The following is a 17,533-nucleotide window of genomic DNA, read 5'->3' as shown; positions in this document are numbered from 1 at the left end:
GGACTCATGAAAAAATTCTCCACTGCCACTGTGCGTCATACTAAGTGACAGCAAGCGGCCCACTTCAAGCTAGAAGAGGGTGGTGTCTCAATACAATTTTTTTGGAGGATGCCAACAACTCTTCCATCCTTTAACTCTTCTTTCAGTGGCTGCAGCTCACGATGTACGCATAACACCGGAGCCAGTGGTCACCTTCATCAAGAACACGCTCAAGACTTCTGAGTAATGAGCACCATTCATCTCAAGGGCAAACAGGAGCACTTCCTAATGATGGGATTCGCTCGCCACGATAAACAGTGCATGGGAATAAGCGCTTGGAAAAAGAGACAGCCATGCACTAGCAGGCACAACAGCGTGCTCATTCTGTAACTACTTCTATAGCATCCCGACATTTTTCTTTTGGGCAACAAGGATTAATTTATTGATGACTGAATTAAGCTTTCTCTGCATGGTAAATACATGGAGCATACACTGTTATTCTGCTTGTGCTGACAACTAGAAAGGTTTTCCCTCAAGACAGGTGAAACTGGAGCTGTATCTAACTATGAAAGTCAGAGGTGTTTACTGCCACCTTGTAATTAGTCAGTCTCTGTGCTCTGCTTTTGGTATTATCCTTTCAGTCTCTTTCTAACATGTACTGAATATTTCACATGAGATTATGCTAATTACATTATTAGTATGCATCCTAATCACACTGTTACAGATGAGGCTGTGCCAGCTGCATCTCTGCTATGCTAAAAATGTGACAGTAAGAATGACAGACTGCAATATCATAGTACAGCTCGATCTAATGCCTCAGCAAAACTATCAGAACAGAGAAATTTGCTCTCATTTTTAGTACCCCCAGGAGACATTAATTACACATTTGGACATTCTAAGTGTTTTTCATTGTAACTGCATTCTCCATAACTTTGAGAAACTTGTTTCCCATTCAAGGTAGAAAAACCTCTTATACATACAAATCTATTTATCTACACACACATACACACATTTCCCCCAGCCCTCAGTGTCCTATTTCCCAAGAGTACTCTGTGTTTCTTTATTTAAAAGAGGTGATTTGTTGCAGAATCAGATACAATATCAGCATGATCACTTTGAAAATATTATTACAATGTGCAAGTGGAATTACTTTAATTGAACCAAAAATAAAAACAACTGGATTTTGGCCTAAGGTTTTTTGGTTGTATTTTGAAAGAAGAGATGAAGATGAAACATTGAACACTCTTCCATCATTCTCCTGAATATACAGCAGCTTTTTGAGTTTTATGGCAAGTGTGAAATCAGCTTAATATCTCAAACACTTGCCAGTTTAATCCTTGAAAGCATTAAAAAAAAAAAAAGAAAAGGCAAGCATTTGAAAAGTTGAGAAGTTCCCATGTTACCAGCTTAAAGGATGACAGGCTTTCAGAAGTGGCCAACTTTTTTTCAATAAAAAAAAAATTGAAGAAAAACCAAAACGTGCAAAAGGGACCACATTTTGTCAGAAGAACCTTCTACTTAGTTGTCTAGTGGTGAAAAGTAGCAAAGCAATTGACTAAAGCAAAATTTTAAAAACAAATCATAGCATCCACTCAGAGTTATTCTGTTGAGTAGCACGTTAACTGAAAGGTCACTAAAACAAAAAATGTTTTGACTATAAAGTTCTTAATGTTGTCTTGCACTGTAACGTACTCTGAAAGAGTAAGAAAATCCTATCGTTTTCTAAAGACCAGTTTTATTCTCCTTTAAATTCTACTTTTGTTTCAACCCAAATAATTTTTAAGATGACTGGAACACTTGGAGCCCTGGCTTCCAGCCATGCATTATCTCCACTAAGCTACTATTACAAAAAGGATGGCAGAGATGCTCTGAGTTGGGATGGTCAGAGAAAAACCAAAATCTATCAGTCAATAGATCAAAATCAGGATTTTTAATTGGCAATTCAAATCTGGTCCTTAAAGTCCTGGTGAGTGAACTACCAAATTTCCTTGCATCTGGCCATGAAGCAAGGCAGTCAGTACATCATGGAGGCACCAGCTGGGTGGACTGTTTCCATTTCCCTGCCAAATGACCAGGTCTGAGATTCCTGCACACTCACAGCATTCCTGCCAGTGCTGGAGCTTCAAAGTCACCTGTCTGATTTTATCCAGACCTCTTAAAATGGGAAAAAAATCCAGAACAAAGTCAAGTTCTACTAAATCCTATGAAAGAATCATTCTATTTAAAATAAATGAGAATCAGACTGACAAACCACAACAATATAAAGAACTTTATTTTTTTTCTTTTCTTTTTTTGTCTTGTAAAGTTTCATTATTACACTCACAGCTTTGTACCAAAGTGAGAGAAGAAAACCAGGGTCAATCTGTGCACATGTTCTACACAGCTTAAATCACTAAATATTTAATCAAGTTGTTTTATTCCATTTCCATTCTTCAAAAAGACTGTTTAACATTACAGCAAAATTATATTTGAGAAGCTGGTAGGTGCATATAACAGAATATATATACCTACACAGTTTACTCTTTGAAGATTAATTATTTTACAAACAGTAGCTGAAACCGTTTCCTTATCCTTCCTCACATATTCTGCAGCTCTGGACACTAAGACTGTTTAAATTATAGTACCATACAAGCCTGAAAAAAAAGATTCACCTGTACCTGTGTCTTAATTCAACAGAAGGGAAAATAAAAATATTTTCCCAACAGAAACATTTTCCCTGGCATTTATTGCGAGTTTGCAGTTATCATTTATCTTGATCCGGCACGATTGAACAGTTTGAAAATGTGCACTAAGAACTGCACTACTTCAAACACACCACACAGCCAAGCTCCTGCTGGTTTGCAGAAGTCAACTTATGTGCTGACAATATGTTTAAAGTCTGTAATCCACACATAAGTGACACAAGGCAAGCAGAAGCTGGGATATTTAATGCATCTTTGTACCAATGGATGCAGCACTTTCCCCTCCATCCCCCTCCATGCACAGAAGCAGCAGCATTAGGCCACGGAGTATCCTGCACTGCCAGACAGCTGTATTTTCCTCTGTATTTGAAAGAGAAAGGAGAAACAAATATGGACCAATGCCACAAGGCCCTACCATATGTAATCAGCCCTATAACAAGTCCAGAACTCATTACTTAATATTTGACTAATAAAAAAACCTCCCACAGCTAATCACAAAATAAACCTTCGCTCTACTCACTCTTTCACCCACAACTTCTTACTTCCATAAAAAACCAAACCAAAACAAAAAATAAATAGTCCTGAAACTGGCTTCAGACATGCAATACTGCTTTTCATGCAAATGTTACTCTGTTAAATTTCACCAATAGTCCACCTTCCCAAAGTCATTACACTCTTAGACTGGAGGTATATCAGGAGTCAAAACTCTAAGTTTCAAGACCAGAGAGAATCTCATTAATGAATACTGTGCCAATACATTAGTTTGGCATCTCTCTTCTGCAATTGCCTCCAGAAGAAGTGAATGGCCAACAGGAAATCTGCTCCGAATTCCACCCGAACAAATAGGAAACCTCTCCACAGAACTCCAGAAAACCCTGGAGATTTTTACGGCTGCACAGCTTCATAGCAAATCCTTTCAACATTTCCTCTTGACAAAGCAGTGCAGCATTTTCCTCTGAACCCCTAAAGATTTTAAAAAATTGTTTATAAAATGAAGCAGAATTTTCCACTCATGCAGCTCTGCTATTTTCACATCTCTTATCCCTTTTAAGATTCTTAAAATATATCTGAAATGACCTACAAACTAGCAAAAGACACTACTGCTAAAGCTGGACTTCAGAAGCCCAGACTTCTCAGGAGGACTGTTTTCGAGGACAGATTAGGAAATATAATGGACTACAAGAAAAGCAAGACTGCTTCCACCAACTAGAAAAGATAAACCCAGCAAGCAATCAGGAATGCAAATAAAGTGTAATAACTGTGTTTGCTGCAACAGCGAGTGAGGAATATCTTTACGTGTTCCTGAAAACAGCTAAAAGAATGTGAAGAATCACAATGAGGAAGTAACAAAATCTACTCTCACACAGCCTTTTTCAGAATGCTACTATTGCCCCACTTGCTTGTCCTTGGGACACACCTCCACATCTTCACTTCAAGCACAGTCCACGAAGAACAGCTTGAGATATCCACATTGTTTACGTCACGCTTACATGCTCCCTCCTTGTTGTTAAAAAACTCCCAGAAGAACTCTTGAATATCAACGCTTTTGGAAATGGTTTAAGTATTATGCAGTCTTCTGCTTTTAGGTCATGAAAAAAAACCAAACACTCTCAGAGACTTTAGAGCATTAAAGTCTCCATCAGAAAACATTTACACTGCTTAAAGATTTCCCTCAACCAGATTCTCATTGAATTGCTTCATCCACAGGCCACAGAAAGAAAGAAAGAAAGATAAAAAGCCCAACACCACAAACACACATCCCCCCAAACCAAAACAAGAACACTCTCAAAACAGCCTGAAGTCTGAGCCACATATTGGGGCTTTTTCGTATCCATAAACATAATAAAAAAAAACAACCAAAAAACCAGAAACAAATCACCACAGGAACACTGGAACCTCAGAGATTCCCATGTCTCTGAAGTAGGATGCTACTGCATCTCCTTCATATTTTATTCCTGTCTCACAAAAAATATCATCAATGTCAAGCAATTAACAGAGAAATGCTTGTCCACTAAGATAATACAAAACCAGTGTACTTCAGAGAAGGCCCTGAAGTTCCTCTGTTTGATGGCAGTGGAACATCCATGGGCTTCCCTCACTTTCTTGGCCTAAAAAGGCTTCTTTACAGTCAAAGAATGAGGCTATAAAACTTACTTGGTCTATGGCTGGCAAGTCTCAAAGTAGTGGTGAAAGAGATGCCTCATAAAAATAGTACATTAAATTTTCTTGAAAAGCCCTGGATTCATTTATAAAGCAGCTCAGTTTGACACTGGTCTGTCTTCACCTTCTGTTACAGTTTAAGGAAACTGTGCTTACTTTATCCTGAGCAGCAAGTTAGGCAAAAGTGAACACTAAGTTCCTTGCTGGATTAGTCTCAAAATTAAGAGGGTTCTTTGCCAAATTAGTGTCATTACGGGAGAGAGGATCTCAAGTGCAAGAAGTACATTTCACTGAACTTCACAGGTGAAGCGTTTGCCCATCAAGGGACACCTGCAGAGGAATCACGATAAGTAGAAGCAGCCTCCCCTTCTGCACTGGCCTCTCTGTGGTACTTTCTGTGCATTAGTAGAAACAAGACTTTCACATGTGATATGCATTTTGTATCCTCAGCTTCTGCTTGAGTACTTTAGATGTTAAAATCCTGCTCCATCCTTTCCAGCTGAGATTTTGCGAACTTGACATGCCCAAGCTCATGAAGACAGTTAACAACAGAAACAAAACACTGCCTAAGTGGATGCACTTGGACAGGCAGTGCCTTTGCGTTTCTCTTAGTCTGCTGTGCCATGAAGATATGGGGCTGCAAAGCTCAGTCACTAAGATTCCAAATAAAATCAGGAATCCGACTGTGGTGTTGTATCAAGACGGTAGTGGTTATGTTGGTCTTTAACTAAAACAAAGCAGACACCACTTACTTCTTTCCTGTACGTAAAGACCTCTATTGAAAAAGACTAAGATTGCAAAGCACATGATTAGAGCCACTGTTCTGGCTGTTTTGCTGCTACTGGCATAATTCTCAAGAAATAACTGCTTTCCCACAAGTAAACAAAATACATCAGGAGGTATGGTATCTATCGCTGCATATATTGTGCCAGTTATAGCAATTTCTACACAAGGAATAAAAAATAAGTTACAATTAACATTAAAAAAATTAATTTATTCCAGTCTCCATAAAATACCTTTTCATTTTATGAAGAAAGTAAAAATGTACAGCGGATATGCAGGTTACATTTAGAATTTGTGATATTCTGGTTTGCAGAATTTTATCAAAATCGGCTAAAAAATTGGATACAACATAAAAACAGACATGTCTTAAGACACTAAACAGGCTTCAAGCTGAGTTTGCAAACATCAGCACCTATTGGAATCTAAGTTTTCAACACCCCTCTGGATTTCCCAAAGACTATACATCTTAAAACAAACAACCAAAAAAAAAAAAACAAAAACAAACCACAAACCAAACCAAACCAAACAAAAAACAACAACAAAAAACCACCACCACCACCACAACAAAAAACAAATCAAAAACAAAACAAACAAAACAAAACAAAACCCCAAAAACAAACAAACAAAAAAAAACCCGAGGCAGACAAGAAGAGGCAATATTCTTGTCTGTCAATGAATTAAAAAGTTGCAAGAATTTGGGCTAAATCTTAATTGACCAGCCTTGTTTCTACAGGGTGCAACGCAACCTGCAATCTCCATAGCAATGAATTTCAGCCCCACTCAGTTTTTGCATTCCAAGTGGGAAAAGAAAGAGGAAAGACTGGAGTAAGAAACAGATGTTATTTGGAATAGTTCTGACATATAAAATTACTTCCCAATGTGGGAGGTGAAAAGCTTCATGAGTCAATCCTGCTGTCATCCTCAGCATGTCTTTCAATGTGTCCTACAGCATCCTAGAAAAGAACCAAGAAAGTCAATTAAAAAAAATCAACATCATCACAAAAAAACCCACAAAAAACTTTGCAAAAGATTCTTGAAGCCTCTGTGAAAGTGGCATTCTAAATAATATACATTTGTTTGGCTTAAAGCTTCTAAGAAGATAAATATCAATGTCAAGCTATTATATCACATATAAAAAGTATTTCACATACCACATAATTTAAGGCAATAAAACCCAGTTTCCTTCCTGACTAGAAGAGCAAACCAAATAAACACATCATTTCCAAAGCCAGTGCCTAAAGAGAAATTAAGGATTCTACTTTGATTTCTTAGTTCTCAAAGAAACTTTCTTCCTTCTCCATATTTTGGAAAGCATTCCAACGAAGGTAGTTTATACTGCCAAGGAGTAAAATGTGTATTTTACCAATCAGCCTGTAAGTAACAGCCCTCCTCACACCCACCACCCAACCCTTTCCACATCACTTAGCCCAACTTATCATTAATTTTTTTCACAATCTGTGCTTACCTTTGCTCAGAAATTTATCCACTATTTATTTAAAAATGCTAACGTGAAAAATCTACAGCATCATCATCCAGAACAATGAAAGGGGTAGCGATGGATAAAGAATTAAAGGGATAAAAACCTGTTTTCAAGGCTCATGTTTGTTCATCTTAAAAATACCTTTTTCCTACAGAAACTTACTAATATCTTGAGTAGAATTTCTTTAATATTTTAAGAATCTTACCAATTCCACAAAATATTTTACAATCAAACTGTTTCAAACTGACTAAACTCTTTTAAATGGACCATATCTCCCGTTATTGTAGCTGCACTTTTCATCTGTCACAGGCTGAAGTAAATGCTGCAAGCCCTGTAGGACTGTAAGTGTATACAGTTAAACCTGTCAAGACTAGAAAAATTTAACCCTTTTTAAAAGAAATAGGATCAAGTCTCACAATTGTGGTGATATAAAGTACTCTGTATTATCAAATACAACCATGTTATTTCATCCACATACCTGCTTGGAACCTTTCCTGGAAGTAAAGAAAGCGTCACAATTCTTCCAACGACATTTCAGGGTCTGAAAATTTGGGTTGGTGTGGTCAGTTAGCAGGTGTTGTTTCAGATGGTCCACAACTCCAAAGATCAATGAACATCCATGCCACTGATAGAAAAAACATACCAGAATAAGCCAGGGAAATAGAATTTTAGGTAATGCTTTTCTTCTTGCAACTTCACAATATTCTTCCAAAGCTGTTAGCACACATGCTGCCTCCTGTAAGTTTCTTATCTTCTTATTCCATTTCTACTGTCAGTGGTCTCTATTCCTTTAATTACAGCTTTACAGAAATTCTTCCTGCCTCTATCCAAGCCTAGACCATCAGCAGGGATGACAAGAGGAAAACAGGAAACTAAGCCTTTACAAGATTGAAGCTTACCTGTGACAGAGTAATTTGGAATTTAATTAAACTTATTTAGCAGAACAAAGCAGCTTTTCTACATCACTCAACTGAAGTTTTTGGTTTTAAACAGTTACATTTCACTATCTAAAAACTGCCAGAAAGAAAAATAACAAACTATCAACTTCTTCCACTGCATATATATATATACACAAAGAGAGCGAAAAACTGAATTAGTGATATATACCTACATTTAAAAAGTACATCCACATTTTTTAAAGAATAATGAATAATAATAAATTAAATGTCAAGCTACCCAAAACTAAATGAGTAGAGACAACCCCCAGGAAATTCTATAATAAAGGAAGGTTAAACATTTTCCTTCTTACCCAGCAACGATAATTTTGCATGAGATTAAGCCTCACAGCTCTGACACTGCCATCATAGCATCCAGTGTAGATCTGTAAAAGAAACATTTTTGGATAAGCAAGCTGGGAATAAAATAAAAAAAAAATGAAGTAAAATTTTGAAGGAGGCCTCAGAGTAGAGGGTATTAGGTGAAAAACAATAAATATCAACAGGCAAGGCTTCTATATTTAAAAAATGGGTATAACCTAATTCTTTTAAGATTTGCATTCATAGTTTACAAAAACCTACTAGTGAATAAGAAATGTTTCCGTAACCTCTATTGCTGATAGTGTCATGTGGATAACAGTTTAGAAAACTTTAAAGTATGTTTTATGTTACTATGCAGTAGAACCAAAAAAAAAAATTAGGTGTGTCAAGTTGAATATATTTCCATGTTTTAACCAGTTATATGTATATCAAAAAAGGATGAAAAGGAAGGTTGAAGAAGAACATCAGAAATTCAAAAGGACTGATGCAGATTCTGAAAAGGAAGGCAAAATGACATCTTAAATGCCATTTTTGTTAAGACAGATGCTCCACACAAAATTATCCTTTTGAAAGAAAAGGATGCCAGACACTTATAATCCCATAACAATGATTCATTGTTAAAAAAACTCCTTGCATAATACAGAAAACTCTTCAAGGTAAAGATTCCATTTGTTATTTTTATTCAAATCTTTTCATCTCTTGTAAATTCTCCACTAGGGTGCAACAGCCAATCTGTTGTGTGTAAGAGACTGCACTTTACTACAAAGACTACTACAGAAAATTATAATCTTTCTCTTGTCACTAAACTTCTCACCTGAACACTTCTTTGATTTGAGGATGCCCACAACAGACTACTGGTGGGGGACAGTTCAAGCCTCAGATTCTATTCAGGTGAGATGTGATGCTTGGGTAGTATATATTCCAATTAGTAGGAAATCGGTTCTGTTGGGCTTCATTTTTCTGTTATTAGAGATCACTACTTTGCCTTTTATTTTACAATCTCAAAGAAACTTTGCAAATAAATTCCTACACATTCAGACAAATAAGTGCTTTAACAACTATTTTAAGAAATGTTTATCCAGAAGTGCTCCTGAAACTTATCTTGCAGGGCAGATGCATGAAGAAACCTGTGCACCTAAATCAACTGCATCTCTTTGTTCAGGTTCTATCAAAGGTTACTAGAGGTTTGACTGTGGGTCAAGTTTTTCTCTAGTATCGGTGTGATTCCCTTGAGTAAAAGTCAAACAGGATTGACACTCAAAAAAGAGGAAGTATTTTACTACTTCTGGACGCTTCATTGTAGTCATCACTGTAAAAAGAGCTATTGTTTTAAGACTACAGTAAGCTAAAAGGTAATTTTTCCCCAGACAATAATATTACATAAATATAAGGCTGTTACAGCAACTTGACTTGTTGGCTGCATTTCCAAGTCGTTCTTAGTCAAACAACAGGTTGATTTCTTTATCCGAAAAAATTAAACTGTCTTGTATATGCCCATGACACTTACAACCTTCTGTTTCAGAGCAGTAAAAAGAAGGAAGTTACCATGCTCTTATGGATGGTCATACACATGATCATATCTGTGTGGCCTCCATAGACTTGCAAGCGGTCGTGCGACTTGAAAGAAACAGAAAGAGACATTTAAAGCAGGACATTCAATCGCCATTTTTCACAGACATGCAAAGAATAATGCTTACAAAAGCAGTTTCCTTGGTAGCAACTAAAGTCCTCTGGTGGATTCCAAAATTAATAGCCACCTCGAAAGCTCACTGTTGCTTACATTGCTTCTGTGAGTCTTTTTGTCCAACTAAGCACTTGGTCTTTCAGCAGACAAAACTAACATTTCCACCTTCTTCAGAGCTGTCATTGTCTTAGAATAATTCAGGTTCTAAAGAAATGGTTTAGATTATATTCTTTAAAACCCATGTATTTTGGCTGATGAGACAACTATATATTCTGAGTGACAGCAAAGAGAGGGATGGGCCAGAGACCAGTAAGCACAAAGATAACTTCTATTTGACTTCAAAATAATTAATTAACGCATTTTAGGTAAATGCCATTAGTAACCATCTATTTTCTTACCTGTAGTTCATAAACACGAACAAATTTATCCAGACATGCTGTCACCATCACTTTCCCGAGAATGTTCACAACCGTCACTGCATGGTTATGGCCCTTATAGATTCGTACCAGCTCTCCAGTCTGCATCAAGAAAAAACAAAGGTTGACAGGTGTTTGTTTTCTCTTAAACAGCGAAACAGCTTTACCTAACCCAGCTAGGGTAGCTAGCTTCAATGTTCAATACTCAAAAATGGAAAACCCCTCTATTACACTTCCATTTCCTATGAAGGCACTTCTAGATTATGATCAAATATCCTTTTGTTTGCCCCTCTTAACACAGAGCCATTCCAGCACAACAGAAATGCATAAGTCTCTGAAAAGTTTTCTCTTATCTTCCTCTGCTTCTCTTTCCATCTTTAGTTATATATTCCCATTCACCTTGCATCTAGTACCGTGCTATTTGTACCAGCAGTATTTAGTTAGCCACGAGGATCAGTGAGCAAATCTAGCTAAATACACAGAAATATATTTTTTTGTCAATTAAAATTTATCCCTGATAAATTTCTTAATTTAACTTACTGCATAGCTACATGAATGCTTTTCCTAGGACTGTGGAAAAATGGTGTAAAAGAGGGAAAGAGTGGCAGGCTAGAGAGAGCTTTTGAACCTTCTAGTTTGGAACACTGTTCCTCAAGTTCTTCCTGTAATAAAGAAACTCTTCCCCCAGCACAGTATCTCACATGGGTTTACTTTGAATACTTTCCATATTATCAGCCCATTTTTTAGTAATATTTGCAAAAGCAAGATGCCCAGATAAATAGGCATTGCATACCATGTGACAAGAGTCAGCATGTTTATACTCTTCACACATCTTTAGTTAGCTACAATGCATAGTCACATTAACAAAATCACGAGATTTCCTTTTCTGGAAGCAGTTTGCTCCACCAGACAGTGAAAAATTCTGAAAATACTGACTTTATAGTATAGGAATTCACTACCTTAATATCAAAAGTCATTCTACATATGAGACTTACATGAATGTTGTGGGCATGGACAGACTGATCACTGGAGCCACTGAATACCAGATCATTCACAACCTTACAAAAAAAAAAAAAAAGTTTTATTTTTTGTAACAAATATGGAAATGGGCAAGTGAAATACTAAGATGCTGTTCAGTTCAGAGTTGTACTGTAGTACTTCCTAAATTTGACAGACTTCAAATCAGTGGAGAACGTGAAGAAAAAGCATGCACTGAGTTCTTTACCTACGAGCTATCAAATGTATTATAACAGCCTAACTATGGCTTTTGAGACTTTGCAACTGACATATGAAGCTGTTAACTTATAATCCACCAAGCTAACTCATCCTACCTACGGACAATTCTCAGGCACAGGTCAGCAGTAAATCAGGGACCAAGCAAACTGAAGGCAGAATGCTGCTCTGCACGTGCACAGTAAAGTTTGCTGAAATTTTGGATATGCTGTGTATTTATATTCTGCTCATGTAAGAAAAAATGCTCCTGAACTAGTACTATTCTAGGAAGAAAGCTCACCAGATCCATCATGGATCAAGAAGGGACCACAATATGCTGCCATTGAAGAAGGACTAGGACAGTCTGCAGGACAAAAAAGGCTGTGCCACCACACTACAATAAATAAAGTGACAAACACAATTTATGGAAGTTATCCCCTATCTGTTACATGATAGTGGTCACAGCAGAACAGTCAGACAAGCATATGTTCCACCTCATAATTTCAGGAGCCAGAAACCTGGGATTAACTTAGTGATTCTTCTTTTTAAAAGAATACTTGTTGAGTTAACTTTTTTCAGTTTCCTCTGAGATTTGTACTATCAGGGTACATGAAGACTAGCATCACCTTTTCCCCAACTTTCCTTCTGTTGGCAAACTCACATTTAAAGATCCTCTAAATCCTCTAAGAACATGAAACAAACATGCTTTTTCTACATAGGTCTTGCCCTTGGATCACAACAACCCCATGCACCCTTTGGGATGGGTGGATGGAAAGCTGACCAGAGGAAAAGGACCTGGGGATGCTGGTTGACAGTGGCTGAACATAAGCCAGCAGTGTGACCAGGCATTCTGGCCTGTATCAGAAGTAGTGTGGCCAGCACGAGCAGGATAGTGATTGTCTTCCTGTACTCAGCACTGCTGAGGCCACACCTTGAATGTTGTGTTCAGTTTTAGAAGGACACTGAGGTGCTGGAATGTGTCCAAAGGTAGGCAACAAAGCTGGTGAAGGGTTTAGAGCACAAGTCTTATGAGGAACGGCTGAAAGAGCTTGGGATATTTAGCCTGGAGAAAAGAAGGCTCAGAGGAGACCTTACTGCTCTCTGTAACTACCTGAAAGCAGTTGTAGTGAGTTGGGGGTCAGCCCCTTCTCCTAGGAAAAAAGTGACAGGACAAGAGGAACCAGCCTTAAATTGCACCAGGGGAGGTTTAGAATAAATATCAGGAAAAATTTCTTTACTGAAAGGATGGTCACACATTAGAACAGGCTGCCCAAGGAAGTGGTGAAATCACCATCCCTGAGTATTCAAAAAACATATGTAGATGTGGCAACTACATGTGGGACATGTGATATGGTAGCCATACAATTTTCCTACCAGATTACTCAGTTTTTATAATTTAAAACAGAGAAATCCTCCATTTCCTCTTGCAATCTGCTCACTAGTAGAAGAAAATATACATAATTTTAAGCATTCTTTGTCAAAAACATTGTTTTCAGAGACACTTGCCTTCATGCAGAGTATAGTCTTGCTGTGACCTTCCAGGGTTCTGAGAAGCAGTCCGTTCCGTGCATCTCGCACGCTGATGGTGCAGTCATAGGAACCCACTACCAACAACTTGCGTGCTCCTTCCTGAGCTGTGGCCAGACAGCTCACTGCTCTAGGGCCATGGCATTCAAAGGTATCAACCTGTTTATTATTCTGTTGGGGGAAGAAAAAAATGGTATTGAAGAATTAAAACTTTGCTATGACACTGACTAGATCATTGAGTCCTTTTTCTCTTGTTAAAGCATCTGATTTCACTTTAGTAACACACAATTTCAGCAGTAGTAAGAGTTGCATCTTAACAACTAAGTTTTCAAATCAAGGAAATAACTCTTTACATTAGGCCTCAATTTCCTGTCATTAAAAAAAATACTTAATAAGTAATTAAGTATTTTTTTAACAAAGGTCCAGTAAATTCTCTTGCAGAGTCAGAACAGTAAAAAGAAACAGTGTTATGAGAAAAATGCAAAACAGGATAAATTTATAAGGATAAATCTGAGTAATTAAGTATAGAATCCATGAAAAGAATAATCAGAAAAAATAGTTTATTTAAATAATAATTTTTATTCCCTTTTAAACATCATAGGGACTGCTGATGAAACCTCTTTGCCAGAAGAACATGTGAAAGAGTCTCTTTTGTAACTGCAAATGGAGTAGGCAAAACCAGCAACACATTAAAGTCTCTCACACTACTTTGAAGGGCAAGAAAGGAGGATTCACAAATAATCAGCTGTGTCAGAAATGACATAGGGCTGGTAGACCAGCAGGAACCTTAAGGAACAACATAACAACATAGCAGCTAATAGAAAGGTAACCAAAGGGACAGGGGATAGGATAGCTTCATGCACAGACAAAATAAAGGAGCAAAAGGGGCCAACGGTGACCACTTATACCAAAATATTTTCATTACAAGTACGTTTACTACTCTAGAGAAAGAATGGAAAGAAACACCAAGTGGAGAGAAAAAGTATCACGACAGGCTTTTAGGTGCCAAATATTTAAACTAACCTTTATGTTGAAAGTAACCACAGTGCCATTTGCAAGGCCTGCATAAAGGATCCGCCATCTACTGTGTAAACAGAGCACTCTATCTTCCAATTTAAATTGTTCCATACACTCTTTGGTCTGGTAATAGAAAGAAGTATTTAAAGCTTTTCATTAACCAAAAACAATTCAAGGAAAAATGCCCAAAGTGAATGATGGTTTTCACCTACAAGCTGCATTTCTTAAACCAACAGAGCTGGAAAAAAACATCTGACAGTCTGGTGTCACATGGCAGTTTGATCCTGGTTTTAATCAGGAACATTTCTCAGACTTGACTGTACTTCAGCAACCACTTATAACCCTAAATGCTTTATTCTATTAATGACCTCTAATATATATAGAAATTCAGACTACAGACTATATATGTATATATGAAACCCACCCTGTACATAGTTGAAGATTCCTCATAGGAAACTTAAGAGTTTAAAACCTCTGGCAATTTGCTCCCTGAAGCAGATATTTGCTTTCTAGTCCTTCAAGACACAGGTTGGACAAGTCTTCTTATCATTTACCCTCAAACATCCAGCTTCAGGAAGTCTCAGCCTGTTAATTCATCTGCCCTTGAAATAACAGACATCTGTTCTCTCTGAAGTTGCTCTACAGCTAGAGATGGAGAGCAGAGAGCAGTACCTTCCACAAACAATGGAATCAGAAATATTCCATAAGCAATAAAGTTAGAAATACAGCAAGACAAGTATGATATTCGTGGCCAAACAACCATCCTGCACTTTGGTGTTCCCAACATTTGGGATTGTGTCATGCTGTTTCGGCAAAAACTCTACTGACAAGCAAGCCAAAAGATTAGGGCATTTAATCAGTTAATAATTTGCTGTTTGGTTTGTGTGGGGAGGGGTTTCTGCTCTATCTATGGTGGTATGAAGTGGGGCTTATGTCCAGCTTATATGGGTTTAAAAGGCTTTTTGAATTTATATTTGTAAATAACTGCTTGCATAAAAATGCGATATATGTTAATCAACACAGAGTTTGGGTACCTTGATATTGTAACAGTTGATAGTGTGGTCGCTTGAGCCAGTGTAGAGTGCAGCATTCTTCCCATTTGTCTGAGTGACCAGAAGGCAGTTCACTTTTGAAGTATGTCCTTCAAAGATGGCCACACACTTCCTGCTCTAAAAAGGAAAGCACAGTGTCAGCGTAAAGGCCCATAATACCTCTCAGGATACGTGCCTAACAGAGTAAGGCAGGACACCAAAAAAAAAGCAGGACACATAGAGCAATCTATGTCCCCTTGCCTCTCTCATAGGGGTTGGGGAGGGGGAAAAGAGAGTGTGGAAGAGAAGCATAGTATAAAATAAATTATGTGCTTGAAAAAGCAGTTGCTTCCTTAGCTACATAGTGAGGCTTTACGAAAAACAACCTTTTGATTGCAATTCATTGAACACTATTCCCATAACCTTACTTACAACGAGATTGTAGGCACAAACAGTTTTGTCTGCTGAGCAGGTATACAACAAATTCCCAAAAATCTGAATAGCATTCACTGCAGCCAGGTGTCCCTCAAAGGTTCCCTCTGTAGGTTCTTCATCCTCACCTGGCTCCGAAGACACTTCTGTAGGACAGAGATAAAAGTACTTTGATTATGGGAACACATTTAAGCAAACACTATTGTTTATATTGCCAACCAGCAGAACTATTGTGTGGGCTCAGCACCTTGAACTCAAATTTACTTGTGGGTCCCAGCTGGAGTGCGAAAGTGACAGAAGGCAACATAAAATGCCAAAAAGACCTTATATGACATTAAGTCGAGAAATATCTTTAAAATAGAAAAATGATTGTATTATTGTTTTTCCTACAGCTCTACAGAGACTGTGGAACAGAAGTGTTTGTGTGGGAGGGGGCAGAGGGCTGTGGAGGAGTCAAGGCGCAAAGCATTCAATGAAAGATGATGTGAGTACACGTCACTTCCCACTTCAGTTTTGAGTGCAGGCTTTTACCTTCAGGGCAAAATTCCCCTCTGGAAGCAGTTTGATCAAGACTTAACTCAAAAGTCCTGCAAGATACCACATATTAAGTATGAGCAGGAAAGCAAAAAAGATATACCTGAGGAGTTCTTTGATCCTCTGAGTGATGATATGGAAGTCTGTGTCTCAGCCACACTGCAACAAAAATAAAAATTACCAAGATTGAACTTTGCATGTTTATTTTCAGACAAAATACTGGTGTAAGTAATATTCCAAAACACAAGACTGCACTTGGTACAAAACATGCTGTGACAGATAAGCTCAAACACAAACTTTCTATGAAGTGCAGCCTTGTTCTTGTATTAAGAGAAAATAATAGGTAACAAAACACATTCATTTGTTGAACCAAAAAGCCAAGTCAGTTTTTATTTTCGCTCTTATTTCACTCCTGAATGAAACAAAGTCACTGATTTTGTCCTCATCAATACTGTATAAAAATACTTTTATTTTTGAGAGGTCTACAATAATCTCACCTTCTTTTTCCATCATTCCTATAATTTGTGCCAATTTCACTGGTGGAGCTCACTTCATCATAACCAGAGCAAGATGCCTCTAGGAGTGCTTGATCTACAGAGCTGCGTGAATCCCTCTTTGATGGACTGTCTGGTTTCTCATCTCCTGACTCTGATGAACCAACATCAACCACCTCACACTGAGGTGCTGAAAATTCCACTACTTCCAGAGAAGCATCACTGTCATTCTTATCTTTGTTTTTTGCTTTCTGAGCAGTAGCTCCATCCTCCTCTCTTGGAGGAGTAGATGTAGTAACTTTTTCTACTTTAGGAACCTTTCCACCCTTGACTTTCCGGACAGGTTTGGAGTCCATCATATCCTGTTCTGTATCGCTGTTCTCTGGCACATGGGCTGCCCTCAGAGTTTTCTTCTTCCTCAACCTTCTCCTCCTCCTGTTCCCTTTTTCTGCTGGGACTACAGTGGCTGCCAAGTGTTGCTCAGATGGTTCTGCTGACAATTTGGGTGTTTTATCCATTGGCATTTCTAGGGCGACTGAATGCTTTGAAAGAGAAGTGCTACACTGATGTAGTAAAAATCCTTCAGGTGCTGTATCATTTGCCTCGCTTTTGCTGAAAACAGATAGTGAATGAGGAGAAGGGTTCTCAGGGAGTCCAGAATTTCCTCTGTCTGCAGCAGGCTTGTGGACATCTTGATTAGTGTGTTGGAAACAAGATATCAGCTCTGATAGGGATATGGTTGCAGAGATAACTGGATACACTGAAGTTTTCTGGTTGGTCTCTTCTGAAGAAAACAGACGAGTGTTACATTCAATCTGTACAGCAATAAATATTTATGCAAAATGGC

At 37.9% G+C, this 17,533-nt stretch overlaps 2 protein-coding genes across 3 annotated transcripts in view; one reads left to right on the top strand and one right to left on the bottom strand.

Annotated features, from left to right (window-relative positions):
* Positions 1 to 2,251, top strand: part of CAPN3 (calpain 3) — a 29,920-nt gene extending 27,669 nt beyond the window's left edge. The window contains 1 exon segment of the mRNA XM_050336296.1: positions 147 to 2,251. Within this exon segment, the coding sequence (XP_050192253.1) occupies positions 147 to 173 (27 nt within the window). The 3' untranslated portion in view covers positions 174 to 2,251.
* Positions 2,234 to 17,533, bottom strand: part of ZNF106 (zinc finger protein 106) — a 42,555-nt gene continuing 27,255 nt past the window's right edge. The window contains exons 11-22 of one of the 2 annotated variants that reach the window (XM_050336282.1): positions 16,690 to 17,470; positions 16,296 to 16,351; positions 15,659 to 15,804; positions 15,230 to 15,364; positions 14,202 to 14,318; positions 13,158 to 13,349; positions 11,435 to 11,497; positions 10,422 to 10,541; positions 9,885 to 9,956; positions 8,333 to 8,404; positions 7,562 to 7,708; positions 2,234 to 6,556 (exon numbers count right to left, since the gene is read on the bottom strand). In XM_050336282.1, the coding sequence (XP_050192239.1) occupies positions 6,500 to 6,556; positions 7,562 to 7,708; positions 8,333 to 8,404; positions 9,885 to 9,956; positions 10,422 to 10,541; positions 11,435 to 11,497; positions 13,158 to 13,349; positions 14,202 to 14,318; positions 15,230 to 15,364; positions 15,659 to 15,804; positions 16,296 to 16,351; positions 16,690 to 17,470 (1,958 nt within the window). In that variant the 3' untranslated portion in view covers positions 2,234 to 6,499. The remainder of the gene's footprint in view (positions 6,557 to 7,561; positions 7,709 to 8,332; positions 8,405 to 9,884; positions 9,957 to 10,421; positions 10,542 to 11,434; positions 11,498 to 13,157; positions 13,350 to 14,201; positions 14,319 to 15,229; positions 15,365 to 15,658; positions 15,805 to 16,295; positions 16,352 to 16,689; positions 17,471 to 17,533) is intronic. The other variant, XM_050336283.1, reaches the window with a different exon arrangement.

Source organism: Myiozetetes cayanensis, unplaced genomic scaffold, assembly GCF_022539395.1.
Source record: "Myiozetetes cayanensis isolate MyiCay16 unplaced genomic scaffold, myiCay2020 scf6-25, whole genome shotgun sequence".
Lineage (NCBI taxonomy): Eukaryota > Metazoa > Chordata > Aves > Passeriformes > Tyrannidae > Myiozetetes > Myiozetetes cayanensis.
The sequence above is the reverse complement of the archived record's forward strand: the minus strand, read 5'-3'. Positions and strand labels throughout refer to the sequence as shown.